At 37.9% G+C, this 16,939-nt stretch overlaps 2 protein-coding genes across 3 annotated transcripts in view; both read right to left on the bottom strand.

The window, feature by feature from the left end:
- The window catches only part of agpat3 (1-acylglycerol-3-phosphate O-acyltransferase 3), a 19,291-nt gene extending 16,981 nt beyond the window's left edge, over positions 1-2,310 (bottom strand). The window contains exon 1 of one of the 2 annotated variants that reach the window (XM_035676135.1): positions 2,108-2,310. The gene's annotated coding sequence lies outside the window, so the exon portion shown is untranslated. Of the gene's footprint in view, positions 1-1,545; positions 1,847-2,107 lie in introns of those variants that run through there. The other variant, XM_035676134.1, reaches the window with a different exon arrangement.
- A 3,116-nt stretch (positions 2,311-5,426) lies between these two features.
- On the bottom strand, positions 5,427-13,506 carry LOC118339296 (pyridoxal kinase-like). Its single transcript, XM_035676877.1, has 10 exons — positions 13,262-13,506; positions 12,348-12,402; positions 8,539-8,622; positions 8,312-8,346; positions 7,483-7,568; positions 7,159-7,204; positions 6,948-7,059; positions 6,629-6,765; positions 6,471-6,537; positions 5,427-6,118 (listed from the first exon to the last, which is right to left on the bottom strand). Exons 1-10 carry the CDS (start codon positions 13,340-13,342, stop codon positions 5,994-5,996), a joined length of 828 nt encoding a protein of 275 aa, XP_035532770.1. The 5' UTR covers positions 13,343-13,506; the 3' UTR covers positions 5,427-5,993.
- Between the last annotated feature and the right edge of the window lie 3,433 nt (positions 13,507-16,939).

Below are 16,939 nucleotides of genomic sequence, written 5' to 3'. Positions count from 1 at the left end.
AATATCCTCTTAACTATTCTGTGAGATGTCTGTCACCATGTGAAGCAGAACGTGGACTGTACCCGTTCTACTTTTAATAATGCATTCGTAAATTCTGCACTGTCTTTGGAATATTTTATACCATTTATATAAAACTGTTTGTTAACCACAATACCAAACAGTTTCTGCAAGACAACCTCCGAAAACTTTAAGAGTAGTCCTGGACGAAGCGGTCAAATGAGTTGAGGAGAAAACCCAACTGTGGACACATTCATTCTCTTACATAGGTTTACCTTATTGTTTGAAACTGTGGCCACGTTTAACAGGAACATCTGACATAACAACGCAATACAGAATATATATATAACATTGTGTGTGATAGGAAATGAGGAAGAGCTAAGTAGGCCCACATTAAACATGGTTACAACCCTCTCAAAGCTCCCGGTGTCTAATAAGACACGATGACTGATGGGACTCAAGGAGGCATTAGGTCCTTCTCGTTGTAGTCAGCACAATAATGGGAGTAATGGCAAAAGGAGGAGGAGGAGGAGGAGGAGGAGATAATGGGTGAGACGAAGAGTATGAATGTTCAAAGTTACATTGCAGTTCACCACATTGTCACAAAAACGCCCAGAAGGTTAAAGGGAGGTTTTACTTTGCCGGTGTGAGATGACGCTGATCAGATAAAAGCTTATCTTCGCATGTACGTCTCAAAGTCCTATAGAGCAACACTCTGACTGATAAAAGAGTTCAATAGCTTACTACATGCAAACACTCATGTCACTGGACTTCGAACCAATAGTTTCTTCAATGTGCATTTGTACGACTCAAACAGACGAGCGTTGAGGCAGGCGCTTCAATCTGGAAACACGTGCTCATACATTTATCAGGCCCAAAGTGTTGTAGGACATTTGACACCCCTCTCCTTCTGTATTAACCCTTTTAAATACTGTGAAAAGGATTATTAAAATACAACAATACTGACTTATTTTAAGGAGAACTGGTCACTGCAGCAACCTAAAGCATATTTAGACGGATACAGAAATAATCGATTACACAAATAAAAGGAAAGTAAGCAGCTGACAACCTCTTGCTTGACAGATTGTTTGCAGTTTTCTGTACATTATAGTCATAATTAGTGTTTTCTACACTATTACCACAGTCCCTGCAGTCAGCTGGAAGAAGTCATGATTACCACCAATGCTTAAAAGATTAGACAAGTCAAGTGGTAATTCTCTAAACAGAAAATTAACAGATTACAATTTAGATAAGCGGATATTTGTCTGTCAACTGTCAGACGACCGAAAACGACAAGTTAACAAGTTACAACGATAATTAATCACTTTTAATCAACGTATTTTAACATGCAGACACACCTAACAAGTGGCTCCACACATACAGTCACGTTTAATATGAAATACTACACATCAGCAGTTCAGTGGATGCAGCTTTAACTCAACAACGTGGACAGCGTCGTGACAACACGGCATGAAATGTCACAACGACCACAGCTTAAACATCGATTTAAAAAGAAAGACAACACGTGATCACAGTAAGGTCACTTGCCTCGTCGGTGTGCTGCTTGGCCTCGTCGGTTTACAGATTTTAACAAAGAGAGAAAGAAGTGTTCACGCCTAAAGTTAGCAGTGTCTGAGAGCCGCAGACTTCAATGAACTCCAGTAACCTTTACGTCCGATGAGTGGTACGACAGCATTACGCAGGCCAACTTGCAGCCAGCTGACTTGCAGCCCCGATAGCAGTTTATATTTAATGTTCAATACAGATGAACCCAGCCACCTCACCCGACTGACTTTCGCAGCCTGTAGAAATCAAAACAAAACAACGCACAAGTGGACGAGTGGACGCATTTCGCGCTGCGTGGCTAACGTCAAAAAGAAATGCTATATAACGAAGCAGCCACCGAGCACAAGCACCTTGAGTCCAAACCAGAGGCTGGGCTCATCGGTTCTCACGTCAGCTCAAGTGGTTGGAGCTCAAAAAGTTATAAAAACACACACACAAACCACAGATAACACCACACACACACACATTATCTGTAACACAGCCAACTTGAGCTGTGCTGCTCTGCTAACGGCGAGCTAATGCTAGTTAGCCCGGCTTAGCTCACCTGAAAATGATTCACTTGAGAGTCGAGAGGGTTTTTGTTGAGCTCTTTCTGCTTCCTCCCACTGCTTTCTGGCCGTGAAACAACTCTGATAAGCGGGCAGCTCCTTCGCACTTCGTCTGGTTGCTGAAACGTGATGAAAATGCTTTGAGCTAATGCGCTATTGTTGGTCGGTTAAAGCTCCACATTTCCATCTGAAGGTAGCGGGTCCTACATCCGGTCCGGCCCCTCATTCATTCTCACATAATCATTATTAAAACAGCAAACACAGGTACTGCAGGTTAAAGTACAGGTAAAAATAGTATGAATATATATATATATATTTTGTTTGTTGCTGATTCCCTCTTTTTTTACAGCATTTTTCCATTTTCTGTCATTTATTATGATGAGCAACCTGATTAAGTTATATATATTATGGTTATTGGCTATGTTTGAATCTTTTTAACTTAAATCACCCCTGCCTTAAATACACTACATTTCCCAAAAGAGAATTATAAATTCACTCTGCATCTACATAGTAAACTTCACTATGTTAAGGAATATATTATCAACATCCACTTTGCCACTGACACATATTTCATGCAGTACTTTCATCCACTGAGTCTTAGCCTCTACCCATGAATTTTTGTTCAAAACTGTACAATGGTGAACACAATAACTGCAATAAATTTGGGTGAAATGGGTGATTTGGTTAAATTTTGAGCAGATTATTTCCTGTTTAGTGAACTTTTTCTGTCTGTATTTTAAAAAATAATCATTTTTAACAAGCACACAGACTTAATAGGCTTTTTTTTGGTGACAAATTCAGTGTTTTCTTCTCCCTGACGCTTGGCTATTGTTCTATTAGACAATTTACTTTACATTTCTTCACAGAAATGAACGAAATGCTGATATAAAGGCCTACTGTGTGTATTTTTTAAGTTTTCTTACACCCCTTGAAATCAAGAAGGCCTCGCAACCCCTCCATGAAGCCTTGCCGACTCCTACTGGGGATCCTGACCCCCGCTTCTTGATTTCATATTTTATGTGTATTTTATACACAGAACAACTGATAAACTATACAGTGAACACAATAACTGCAGGAAGTTTGTGTAAAACGAGATTTGGATGAATTTGAAATTGAATATTTTTTTAAATAACAATTTTATTTAGTTTTCTTCACAAAAAATAATGAAATGCTGAGATATAGGCCTACTGGGCATTTTACAAACAAGTTTTCTCATACGCCTTAAAATCAAGAAGGCCTTGCGACCTCCTGTGAAGCTTTGGCGACCCCTAGTGGGGGCCAGGACCCCCAGGTTGGGAACCACTGAATTAGAATACATATTTTCATAGAGCAGAATATTGCTTGAATTTCTCTCATATGTTTAAAAAAAGTTTTAATAGAAAGTATCCCTTTGTCCCAGAAAGAGAAATTAGATATCCAGTATCCAAAACATGTGAAATATAAATTGCATTTTATCCACAAGTAACATTTTATGTATTATCTGAAACAAAATAACAGCCTATATTGGGTATTGACAGCCACCTAAAACCTCTGGTTTACAGTTTGTTTTGTTCTACTACAACAATGAAAATCACATTATTCTACAAATATTTAGCCTTTAATTACACTTTTTATTTAACACCCAATATCTTGAATCCATTTGTCCTGACCTTACATGTCTTATGTTGCATAAAGCATACAATTCCCCCATTAAATCTCAACCTTACACAGTCATGTCATTAAAGTTATTTCATTCCCTGAATAGACGTTGCATGTTTGATAAACTTTAGACCTCTTTAGCCCTCTGCTGGTGTTTCTGCATAGCTGCAGCATAACTTGGAAGTGAGACAAGCTGGAGGATCAGAAGTACAAGTACGCCTTGTGGCTTTTTGTGTAACAAATCTGGTATCTCCGTTGATAACATATGGCATTTTGTCTCGCTGAAATACGAGGATGAGACACGAACCAGTCACAATAATAAATTCATCCAATGTCTTTCTCAAAGTAACCTGTAGTTTCAGGTTACAGTATAGATGGTGTCCTCCTAACTTTGATCAGGCTACTGTATCCAGGTTGCACTCGGGCAGACATATTGGCCGCTCTGGTTATTTGGGTTAATACTGGCTATTCACACTGTGGATTAGTGTTGGCAAAACAGAGCCGTCACCTGGCCCTAATCACACAATATAGTAAACACATGGCTGCCAACTTGTTTGCATTTCTTCATTTCTTGCTTTTATGTTCTTTCAAATTGAAAGCACATAGACTGATTTCTCCACCTCTCCTCTTTGCAAGAATAAAATCTCTAAACAAATATTGACAAATGATTCAGGTTAAGTTTCATTTTGATCCCATGGACCAGTTTTTCCACCTTTTTTCCCTTTGTCATCCTGAACTTTTATCAGAGGATTATAAGTATGTATTTACAGAAGAGCTGTCATTTGTATGCAGACGTGGTAAAATGACCTCAGGGAACAATTAACTCCCTCATGTGAACACTTTGTACAACAGTGAGTCTAGTATCCTCCTTTACCAAATAGACCTAAAAGAACAAACAAAGGCATCAGTAAAAAGAAATATTTACACTTTTTATTACATTTATTAAATAAAATCAAAACACAGTTTCAGTAAAAGATTCATACTTTATTATTTCTGTTTGTACATTGCTTTATATTAGAGCAGCAGCTCAAGGTTTGGCACTTGACTTTCTAACTATTATATGTGACGATCAGCTATTACATTGGTGCACAAAAACATTCACAACCAATGTTTCTCCTCCTAACCCTGTTAAGGCTAATTATATAGCATGGTCTCTCTTACTCTCTCTTGAGATATGACAACTGTTAAAAATGAATACAATGATTATTAGTAAATATATTAAAGATTATCTGTGCAAATACCTCAATTTGAGATGTGACATGGATCTAACATGTAATACATCTGCTAGTTCACGAAAGCAATGCATAATTAAAAAAGGAGGTGAAAAACATTTCAGGAAATTGATTAAAAGAACAATTTTTAGACAATTATCATTTAAGTAACAATTTATTTTAAGCTAAACAACAAACTGGGCTAATGGCTTTGTATAGACTACATATAAATTGCATTGCATAAGATGTTTGACATTTTTTGGGAGTTACACATCTTATAGCACTTATAATGCATCCAATGTGCATGTATAAGGTGGTAACACTTAACTGAAAGTGCATGATAAAACACCCAAGTACATTATAAGCACATTGCATGCATTCATACCGTTTTATTATAACCATTTATCAGCAAACTCTCAATGCAATAAAATGTTGTGAATCTCACATTATCAAAAATGTATGTGTATTCTTACCAGCAGCTGTTCAAGCCGTTATGTGCTACTTCTGGCCTAACACATTATGTTTTGATTATATTATAGATATATTAATGTGCTTATAATGCCTTGTGAGCAACACACTTCAAGTACGTGTTTTTACCATCATAGCCTAAACGAGTAGAGGCATGGTCATGCATCACTAAGTTTGTGTATTTTCTATTCAGCTAATTTGGGATTAATTTGAATCATTTTAACCAATGTTAAGTAGGATTCAAGTACACTTACACTATCTTTAAACCTAAACATAGTTGACTAATGTCCTCCTTTTCTTTTAAGGGGCAAATGATGTCCACACAGACCATAGTACAGACACATATGGCAGTGATTCCAGTATGTTTGAGCAGAATGTACATAGAACAAATCCTGCTGACCCCTCTCATTAAAACATAGTTCATAACTCCCTCAGAGATTTCTGTAAGGCAGAGACACGTGACAAGTCTTTGATGTGAAAATCCTACATGTGTCTGGTCGTCTGCCCTGATTTGAAGCTGATTTGTACCAGCACGATGTGAATGTTCACAAAAAGGTTACCACCTTCAGTGTGAAGACTCCAAAACCTTTGCTTCGATTACAATGGCAGGATTCTCGATGTCAGCTTTGCTCTGAACCATCCTCAGCTCCAGTTGTGCAGGACTGGGTCTTTTCCCGGGGCCAGCCATCTCTGAAGAAGAGGAGGGAAGAAGAGCAGTTGAAAGAAAAACAACAGGTTTTCACTGTTTAAACAAAGTGGTCTAAGGGTAATTCTTGTCTCTGGTGAAGGCTGAGGCTGTTAATCATCTTGTGGTGTTACTTGTGTGACTTTTGTGTATTTCTTACTAGAAAAACCAAATGTGCAAACAATGTAGAGTAATGTAATCAACTAAGATGTGTGTCTTGACAATTGTTGAGATAATGCACACTACTGGTTGACATATTACGACTGATTGTTTAAGATTATGTCCAGTAAATGTCTTGAAGACAAAATAAAGAGACAACATGACAAACAGAAGTCAATAAACACACACAAACCCTACCATTGGCATAAGTAATGGTCCTCTTAATGACATGGTGCATAACTGAGACGGTTTTTTCACAGGCAGCCTGAGGAAAACAGAAGAGAGTTGGGATTCATTTATTACAGAGTGACATTACAGATTACATCAGTTAAGAGTCAGTTAAGAGTGTTACTGACCTTCAGGTCTTTGGGGTGATGGTGAGTCCAAGCTAGCAACAGGGCAGCAAACAGGTCTCCTGTCCCCACAAATACAGCATCCACTTTGGGGATGTCCATGCAGATTTTCTGGCTAGTGCTGGTCCCATCTGGTTTCACTACAGTGAGGACACACACCATTAATCACTATTGTGTAGTTTGGTCCTTTTCCACACATGACTGGCAATAACTGATACAAAAGTTCTTCCACCAGAAATGAGAGAGAGTTTAAATCCCCAAATATCTTCAAAGCAGCAGTAAAAAGACATTCTGTCTGTAGAAAGTTGGTCTGGTAGTTTACCTATTTTTTGGCTCCCAAGGGCCACCAAGAACTGGTCCCCATGTTTCGAGGGCAGGTCTGTACTAGTGAGGACCACGGTCTCTGGACCCATTTTATGAAGCAAGTCCATCACCTGCACAGTAAGAGGGGTCCCATTTACTCAAGCTTTGTATTTCTTGGTGTCATAAACTAAATTACGTACAGCACAATGAGAAATATTCAAGACACTCACCTTGAAAGCGTCGTCCTCTGTGTTGATTTTCCTCCCAGTTAATAGCCTGTGTAAAAGCGGGCAGTAGTCCCATTTGTTTCAATGAGAGAAAACACATAACGTACAGACATTTATTCAAGAGGATTTTTATACACATTATCAGGTGCAACAACTAATGTCCCACTATTTACCTGCATCGGATAATGATCCATGACTCATCTTATATTCTCCAAATTAGTATCATCCCCTAATTCACTTTTACAGGCTGCCTTTTATGGATGCTTTTCAAATTATGTTGTATAGTGCACTATTAATTCTGTTTATGATGATTGGAAGTGCACTCACTCTGCTTCAAACTGGTTGGGGGTGAGGATGTCAGCCACAGGCACCACTTTGTCCCTGTAGATTGGCAGCAGGTTCTCTGGAACGTACTGAAACAGAGAACAGAGACTTTTATTCTATGTTTTTTTTAACCTGGTTTTCATGCAGTTATAAAGAGACACCTAGTTTCTCAAAATGATAGATTTTCCACAGCGAAAACAAATAATTACGTTAGGAAATAACGATGCAAGATTCCCCTTCCACAATTAGTACAGACTAAATACATATATACATTACATTATTACATTAGTAAAAGATTGAAAACACTGCAGAGCACTGATTGCTCACATGACGCGGGACATCCTGTATAAACCCTGCATGTTTAAATAACCAAGCTACCATCGATTGTGACCACAGTTTTTTTATTACCTCAGAAGTGGCAGCCCTCAAAACCCCGCCGTGGTCAACTGACACAGTGCAGACGTATCAAGAACATTACCCCTTCATATCGTCTGTTATAAGAGCAGCAGCTCCTTTTTATCGTGTGTGTAGTTTTGTGTGGTGTGAAAGAGAGAGAGCAGCAAAGTTTTCAGTCTGGCAGTAAATGTACAGAGTTGGTTACAGTTTGTAAGTGCATAAAAGTTGCAGCTTTTCAAGACAGAAGCTTCCTGTTGTTTCCAAACTGTGTTGCTCTGAAAATCAGCTTTTTCTACTTTGAGGGGGGGTACAATCCAAAGTATTATCTACAGCGTAAAATGAAGTCGAGGTACCAAAAGTGAGTAGAGTCAAGTCGTACCATGTAGTGGAAATACAGATTTATACAGTAAATCCTCAACAGCTGTATAGTGCTTACCATAGCACCTTGGTCTCCCATCACAGGATCACAAACTGTGGAAAAGAAAACACAAAATGATTTTGGACTTTGATTTTGGAAATTGGCACTGCTGAGAAGCTTGAAAAAATTGACAGATTATTAGAATAGTTGTCTGATATGTTTTTGTCCATCGAATCGATTCACCAGCTACTCTAATATTAGTTATTCCGATTTGATACGTGAAGAATGTAACAGTGCACACTCACCATATACCAAGCTGGGATTGGCCTTCTTCAGCTCCTGAATGATGTCAACCACCATCTCCAGAAAGGACGTGTCCCTGCTGTACCCTTGTGGATGAAAGCGTAAAGACATTGAATTTCCCTCGGGATAAATAAAGTATCTGTCTGTCTGTGTCTTCTTGTCTGCTAGTATTCATAAGATAAGATAATAAGATAAGATGTTCTTTATTGATCCCCTTAGAGAAAATTCAAGAAATCCAGGTACACATTCTGGTGTCGAACATCAAAGACATGCCCCTTCACTCTCTTCACTGTGGCTTGCATAATTTCTGTCCTACTGAGGTGCTGTTGCAGGAGCAGTATCTCTTCTAATAACCAAAGCTGCCATGCTCAAGCTCCATGCTACCATGTTTAACTTCATATTCATCTCATCTGCCTTCCCCAGATTTCCCCACTCACATGCTGCTTGGACTCACCTGTGAGGGGATGTAGTCATAGTGGTTCCCTTATTGAGCTTTAATGCCCTCATATAGCACATTTAGCTCTTTGGCTGTTCAGTACTTGCCATTTCAGGTAGGGCATAACCTAGGATTAAGGAGGAGGAATGGAGAATAATTTAAATGAATTTTAAAGAAGACACTGGACTTGGGAGTTGGAAAACAAACAATCAGAAGATCCTGTAATAACTGGCAATGCTGTGTATTGATCTAAAGAATACATAAGGACATGTTTTTCTCTCTATTACCCCCTCACTCCCCCTGCGTTGAGGTCCCTCTCCTCTTCTGTGTGGGCACTCCATGGCCAAATGGGGCCTCCACACTAACTTAAAGGGATGCCTGTCTATCCTGGCTGCCAGATTCGTCCCTTTTCTTGTTCCCCTTTTAACCATTAACCTAGAAATAAACCCTCTTGAAGCTGTTCCTGGCTGCAAATGATTTGGACAGAGAACGGACACACAACCACCACTTTGAATGTTCTTCAAGCTGTGAGCACAGATATCACACGGGACTCCAAACTTGACCCTGAGCCGAGAGAGAGGGAAACCGTCTGCAGTGCAGGACTTAACAGAAAGTCGAGATAAACAGTAGAGGCATGTGCTTAGGTACTCAGGGGAAAGTGTACAATTAATGCCTCCTTAAAGTGAGAAATGTCTGAATATTTACAATTGTTAATAACACGGATATGATATAATACTATAAGTAGGGATACAGTCTACGTTCTCCATTGCTCCACACTGAACCAGTTTCCCTCACAGAAGAGAAGATGTTTATATTTGATTGGGAGCGCTTTCGAGCCAATGTCTCCCTTTGCCCTGTGGTGAAAGCATTCTTCACATAACTTAGCGCCACGAAGCCCCGATTATAATCCGTTCTCTACGCATGGTGTTCAGCCAACAACTTAAACTGGAGATTAAGTTTTATGTTTTGTTTTCCTTTGATAGAGCAACGTTGCACGACATGACTAGAATGAAGTTAACTGTGGGATTAATGAGGTGAGTTGCTCGATTCATTTATTTAAAATAAAAAAGATTAACATGCAGAGTAAACATTTCGGCTGTCATCAACCTCTATATTATCCTCCATATCCTTCCTGCCAACAGCGCTCAAGATCAAGGAATGTCCTGTTGTCCAGGGATCAATGGAAATACACCTGGGACACAAAAACTACAATGTCGGGACATTGTGGACTTATGGATCATAGGAATATATGTCATTATAGTTGTAGCTCTATGCTATGGTCACACGTGTGCATAGCACACAAATCAATCATAGAAGAGACGATGTATTTGCCAAATTCCTTGCAATGTTTAACGACTTTTCAGACGTCTTAGTGACTTATTTCTAAAAAGAGACACCTGCGCTTATTTCAGACTGGTCAGGGAAAAGGTGGAAGAAATATATTAAATTATTACATTGTAATTTTCTGTGCATGCTGCTCAGAGTAACAGTGCTGGGTCTCTCCCCTCCTCTTGTATGCCCGTGGTGCAGGGAAGTTGGTAGGTGGTGGGGGACGTTTGACCTTCGATCTCTGGATTTAGGAGTTCCTGTGGCATTATAATGATAAATGTTTGTTTGGCTTGGTAAATATTTCTAAATAGTTAGGTTTGGGCTTGAATAATATAATAATATAATGGTGTGTATATTTTCCACTGAAATATTCAGCAACAGGTTGCATGTTTGAATGATGATGTATTGCTCAAAAGTGAGAAATAAACAGGAACAGTGCAGAACTAGCTGAGTGAGACAATGAAGTTTTGAAATTACTGAATAAAGTGGCTCTAGTTTCATAAATGATATTATATGGAAGGAAAAAGAAAGGAGGAATATCATTTTTCTTTTAGGCGCTGTCCCTCGTAATTGGTTGGGTCGTGTGCCAAAGAGGCTGGGAAGCAGCCAGTGACCATAAGGAAGCACCAAGTCTAAATCACAAAAATAACCCTCATGACTCTTTTTGGGCTGAGGGAAAGACAGAGTAACAGCACTCCGCGGACTGTGCTTCTCAATCCAACAAGATCCTTGGCCAGTATTACTTTAATTATACAATCTAAATAACTTCTGAACTGAGAGAAGTTGTTTTGTCTTATGTCCTAAAGATCATTTTGATACAAGACAGTGGCATCCACTCAGCTGTGCTCAGTTATTTAAAGGCATGCAAATGTTTTGCTGTTACAGCCTTACTTTGTCTGGTATGTGGCTCACGGTGGCTAATGTTGTAAAACTTGAGATTTTTCCTGTGTGACTCACATTTCTGAGTCATTTTATTTCAGCTCACACTCTCACTCACTCTCAGTCAGTCCAACCTACGGTGGCGTCTTTCAAAAACAACCGATTGAAGAGGAAATGTAGGGTGGGAAACCCAGTGCGCAAACATCCTGTAACTGATTTTGATGTTCAGCAAAAGTTACATAGAAGTAAGAGCTTTACAAGTATTTGGAGATTAAACCTTTCTACCATTTACACAACTGCAACAGACATATGACCTTCCTTCCTCTCACTTGTTTGGATATCTGATTAATTATACTCAGATATTTCTTAAAACAATTGTATTCCTAATAACGGGCTGACAGAAAGAGTATTTATCTCAAAAACATAAGAAAATACTGATAATGTTAGGCTGAAATGAAAGTATGTTTGTCAAACATAAACGGACAAAGAGCACATTTATAAATGTTCATTTATTACAGCCCCAGAGTCTTTATGTGAAATTATTCTATAAACTGACTTTGCATCAATTGTCACTAAGCAACGTACTCCCACTGATGTACCCAGTGTACATTTGCAGTTAACTTTGATAAAGGGTTAGAAAATGTAAAAACTTCTTGAGTTAAACATAGTCCCCTCCTCTAAACCCAGCTGATGACCAAACAGACTGTATTTGTATTTGTATGAGTCAGATAACAAAGCTCATCAAAAGGTTTTTATGATAGTAAGACAAAGTACAAGAACTTCGGACAGTGTTAAAATCACTGCCACCTAAAGAGGTAGAGTCAAACTTTCTCTCAGTCTCTCTCTTTCATGGTGTGTATCATGAACAAATATGCTGAATGCATAATAAATCATCTCTAAAGCCAATTCTTTTATATTTTGAAGCCTGCATATCCTTAGGTGCATGTTGCTTGAGCAAAAGATGCAAACAAAACAACTGCTAGTGGTTAAAGTCTACACAAAGAACCTTTCAGACACTCTCTGGCACCACGTGGATCACAACTTTATAGACTTAAAGCGTTCCTAATCCATGTACTATAACAGTTATAACAAAAATTCATAGCTTCATATGAGAAACAAAGAGATAAAAGGGGCCACAATGGGCCATTTAAAAAGCACTCAGCCGACCTGTGTGATTGGAGAACTGCACAGAGTTGATGGAGTCCACTTCAAAGCCCAGCACCTGAGAACAAGAGTAATAAAGCAGAACAATGACGTCTGAATCTCACTTCAACATGGTGAATTACTGTGAGAGCTTTTTCAATGTGTGTGTGTGTGTAACGCTGGCTTTTTTTATTTTTTTTTACTTTGACATTTCAGTACTGTTGTGAAATTCTCCTGCACTCTCAGGCCATTTCAGTGGACTGTCTGAAAATGAACCCGCAGAGCTCCTGCTGGACCATAAAATAGATCCTTGCTTGAACATTTTGCAGTCTCATAAAATGCAAATATAAGTCCAGCACACACAGAAACACTGACATGGGATAAAGGGATTCAGAATAAATCTCAGATATTTGACTGATGATTGTGGAAATAAAAGGCTGCAGAGTGTGAACTCAAACCCAGAAATCTTGCAGACTTCAGTGTGCTTAGGAACATAAGCTATAATGTAAATAATAAGGTGTAATACTTAGTATGGTGCTTTAATATTCCCTTCTGCAGAATATGACATCAAATCCAACACAGCTCCAACTTTGACAACTGGTTTGAACTCGCTTGCTACCTGTAGCTGCACTTTTTGTTAGTAGCAGGAAATAACTCAAATGTCCTCATGGAAAAAACATTAGACACACATCAGAAGCATATTTTCCACTGAGTTTAGTTGTATTTCTATTTTAGCCTCTTCAGGCGATAGGTGGGTGAATTAAAATACGCGTTAATCGGCCTGTGAGATTTCCTGCAGGGACAGGAAAGGTTCCCGTTACAAGAAACACAAACCAGGAAGTTGCACGCATTATTTTTATGTTTATTTCCCTATTTCCAGCCCGTTATCGGCTCTTTTTGTTGCCTGAACTGGGATGTTGACCTGAGCCAGCTCTTACCTGCAGCGGGAATGTTGCCGACTTGTTCCCAACGTAACCCCTGACAACATGACTCTGGATGGACAACACACGACACTCCATTACCGCGATTACAGCGACTGCCTCTTAGAGACACCGGGCAAGAAACGAGCGGACGTGAAGAGAGTGAAAGTCAGCATGTGAGGAAGAAGTTCAGCATTGAAGGGCAGAAGCGGCGCCGCTGCTTGTGACATTTACCGTTTTTTTTTTCTTCAGGCAGCTGTAAGGGCACCTAAACTGGTGCGTTCACTGGCTCGCAGCGATGGTGGGAGATGCCGCCGTTCATGCCAGATTAAACGTTCTGCTCATACTGTCAATGGTTCATCTCGGTTTTTAGTTTGAATACTGTCTTAAAACAATAATAATTACATAATTACATAATTAAATAATAATCTTTATTTATGAAGCAACTTTAAAAATCGTTTTTTTTTTTTTACAGAGCAAAGCAACCGAACAATAAGAACAATAGCACCATCAGTAACAAAATACATACTAAACAATAGAAAAGGATAAAACAATTTAAAAAAAAATAATAAAACTACAGTGGAATAAAAGGTTAGAAAACAGGAAGGAAAGACTATACTATATTTTCAAACCGTGGCTCTTAAAGTGAACGGCACCTGAACGCAGCATTGTGCACTTCTTTTTAAGGAAACTTCTCATAACCGTTAGTTCTGTCACAAAGATGACGCTGCCCATGATGACTCATAGCCTAGCAACAGTTGACAGTGCAGCCTTGACAACAACACACTGATTGATTGATTGATTGACTGATTGATTGATTGACACATACAGACAGAATCAGTGCTGAATTCAGACCCGCATTGTGCATTGTTTATGTTTTTGTATTGAATTAGGTAATAATGAGTGGGACAGAAGATAAACGTCAATAAAAGATCTGAAAACAAGTAATATAATTATTATTTTAATTGTAGCGAAAACGAGGCCAGTATGAAAATGAGGAATGATTATTACAGCAATGTTCATATTGGCAGCTGGCTAAAAAACGATTTATGTTATTATGTGAAACTGAATATTGATTAATGTTGCATGTACAACACAATAAAGGAATGGATGATTAAATTAATTCTTTTTTTAATACATTTTCAAACAAAAAGTCTTAAAAAATAAAGAAAATTCACGTAATTCTCACAATTAGATTTTCAGAAAGAAGATGTTTTCACAAAAAAATCCGGAAATCACAGACAATATATATAATAATGCTAATTGTTTATCTCATTATCAGCTGTTTTCAAGATTAATTGATAAATCATTAGTGTATAGTAAATAATAAATGTCCAAACTCTCAGATTTCAGCTTCTCAAAGGCAAATATTTAATGTTTTCTTTAGTCCTTTATGATAATAAACTGAATATCTTTGAATACTATAAAGTGCTGAGAGACCACATAACTCAACATTTATTAACAATAATAATAATAATAATAATAATAATGCACTCAGCAATATAAAATGACTGTGACCGTGACTTTGGATTATGACCTGTCAGGAAATATTAAGCTTTTGTATAATGATGAATTGTGTAAACAACAAAACACTTTGTTAGTCCTGACCTCTGAGTTATGGCCACCTATATTCATCATGTGGCGCCATCTATAGGTGTCTTCACATTTAGTGCACATATAAAAAGTGTCCAAGAGAGAGTTTTAGCTAGTCTTTGTTTAAAAAAAAAAACAATTATAAGAAAAGGGCATTGTGTCATTTTTGTTTCTAACAGCTCATTTAACTTTCATTCATAGCCTAATTGTTTTACAAAACAACACATTAATTTAAATGTATTCTCTGGAGCCAAATGTAAAATACTGCGTGTATAGTTTAACCCCTCACCCCTTTTGATCATGTGGTACATTTATTATTATTATTATGACCCACATTCACATTAAATGTAGTCAATATTTTGGTTACCACCAGAGGGAGCAAGACAACAAAGATTTGATTTGTATCTGAAAAAACCCATAATAGAGGATTTAACAATCACCGTATTCCAAGAAAGGGAACTTTTTATAATTAGATTTTAGTTACATATTACTGCAGAGACCACACAAATGTAATAACAATAAATAAAATGCATCTTAAGAATAGATAGGTACTGTGTGTAAAGGACACCCTGCATTATCTCACCAGCACTGGAACCATACTGAATCATCTCAGGCTTTTAATCTTGTTTAAAGTGACAATTAATTCTCAGACTAGCCTTTATAAAAACACACCAACCCTGTAACCAGCATAAAGACCTGTAACTGGACAGTGAGGAGTTTTCTTATTCTGCTGTTGGTGCTGGGGCACTGGGGGGGAGGATGAGGGGAGATCAGGGGGCAGTCAGACACAAGAGGACTGAAAAAGATGCAGGTGAGGGATCGACTGACCACAAAGCACACTGCCCCTGCCATCTGGGTGAGGAGCACAAAGGCCAGATAGAGAACAGCGAGAGCCAGGTGGATGAGCTGAACGCCGAGCTAATCATCACTAAAATACGAGCAGCTGCAGAGAGAGAGAGAGAGAGAGAGAGAGACTTCTGCTACAGACTGAGGGCTTGTGCATTGTTCATAATACTAATACTCTTTTTATTTATATAGCACGTTTCAGGCTTAAACACAAAGTGCTTTCCCGAAAGGATTTACAGTATAAACATTATAAAATGTATTTCAAAATGTTGTTTGACGTATGAAAACTATGAACAATAACCTCAACCAGCAGCACAATCCTGCTTTTACCTGAATGCACCACTAATAATAATAAGGATATAATAGGCTATATAATAGTATAACAGTCCTTTAATTGTAGTACTTTTTCCTTTATATACGTACATATTTGTACTGAAGTAACATTTTAAATACAGGACTTGCACCAGAGTATTTTCCAGTGTGCGATTAGTACTTTTACTTAAAGACCCCTCCAGACATGTATTAAGACATATATATATATATATATATGAATAATATGCTTGGAACAATAATGTTTTTCCCCCCACAAAAAAGTATAATTTCCACATTAAAATCCTTTAAAAAAAGCATCTACTTCTTCTACTTCATTAAAAATAACAACATTTATTAATATACTTCTACTTCACTGTAAAGTCCATTGTCAGTATTTGTGCACTGGTGGTGTCAAGTTTCTACATCACAATTGTGTAAATTGAACACTGATCCAGATTTTCAACGAGCACAGAGAAACTTTCCACTTTCAGCAGATGAATGTGAAAACATCCTTCCAGTTTTAAACTTTTATTCATTCATTTATTGTATTTGTTTGTAGTATAACTTAAAAAAAACTACCATTATACCTGTATTTTATTGTCATTGTATCATTGCATTTTAATTTTTACTCCGTTCTGTCTTATTATCATCTTGTCACTCGTCTGTGAGGCACTTTAAAACACACTAATGTATTAACTGTATGAAATATACTATATAAATAAAGTATCCACCTGTAGGAACAAGAAGAAAGTGAGTGGAGGGGCACTTTAAGTAAAGGGTATAAATACTGCCTCCTGGTATGTAAAGTATGTTAAGTTCAGTTTAAAGATAAGATAAGATAGACTTTATTTATCCCACGCAGGGGAAATTAACTTGTTACAGCAGGCTGCACAGCAGATGAGAAAACAGAAATAAGATGTTCAAGATAAGATAAGATATTCCTTT

The sequence above is a fragment of the Morone saxatilis genome, unplaced genomic scaffold (assembly GCF_004916995.1).
Source record: "Morone saxatilis isolate NCDOM2014 unplaced genomic scaffold, NCSU_SB_2.0 Contig5, whole genome shotgun sequence".
Taxonomy (NCBI): Eukaryota; Metazoa; Chordata; class Actinopteri; family Moronidae; genus Morone; species Morone saxatilis.
This window is presented reverse-complemented; position numbering and strand designations above follow the sequence as displayed.

Bases quoted from the DNA above. Each gene is read 5' to 3' on its own strand.
- LOC118339296 (XM_035676877.1), bottom strand. From the start codon at position 13,342: ATGGAGTGTCGTGTGTTGTCCATCCAGAGTCATGTTGTCAGGGGTTAC. The intron at 7,060-7,158 runs GTGAGTGTCTTG...CTTACTGTGCAG, and splicing joins CAGAGGACGACGCTTTCAAG to GTGATGGACTTGCTTCATAA. The intron at 6,766-6,947 runs GTAAACTACCAG...TCCTCACTGTAG, and splicing joins CCTTGGGAGCCAAAAAATAG to TGAAACCAGATGGGACCAGC.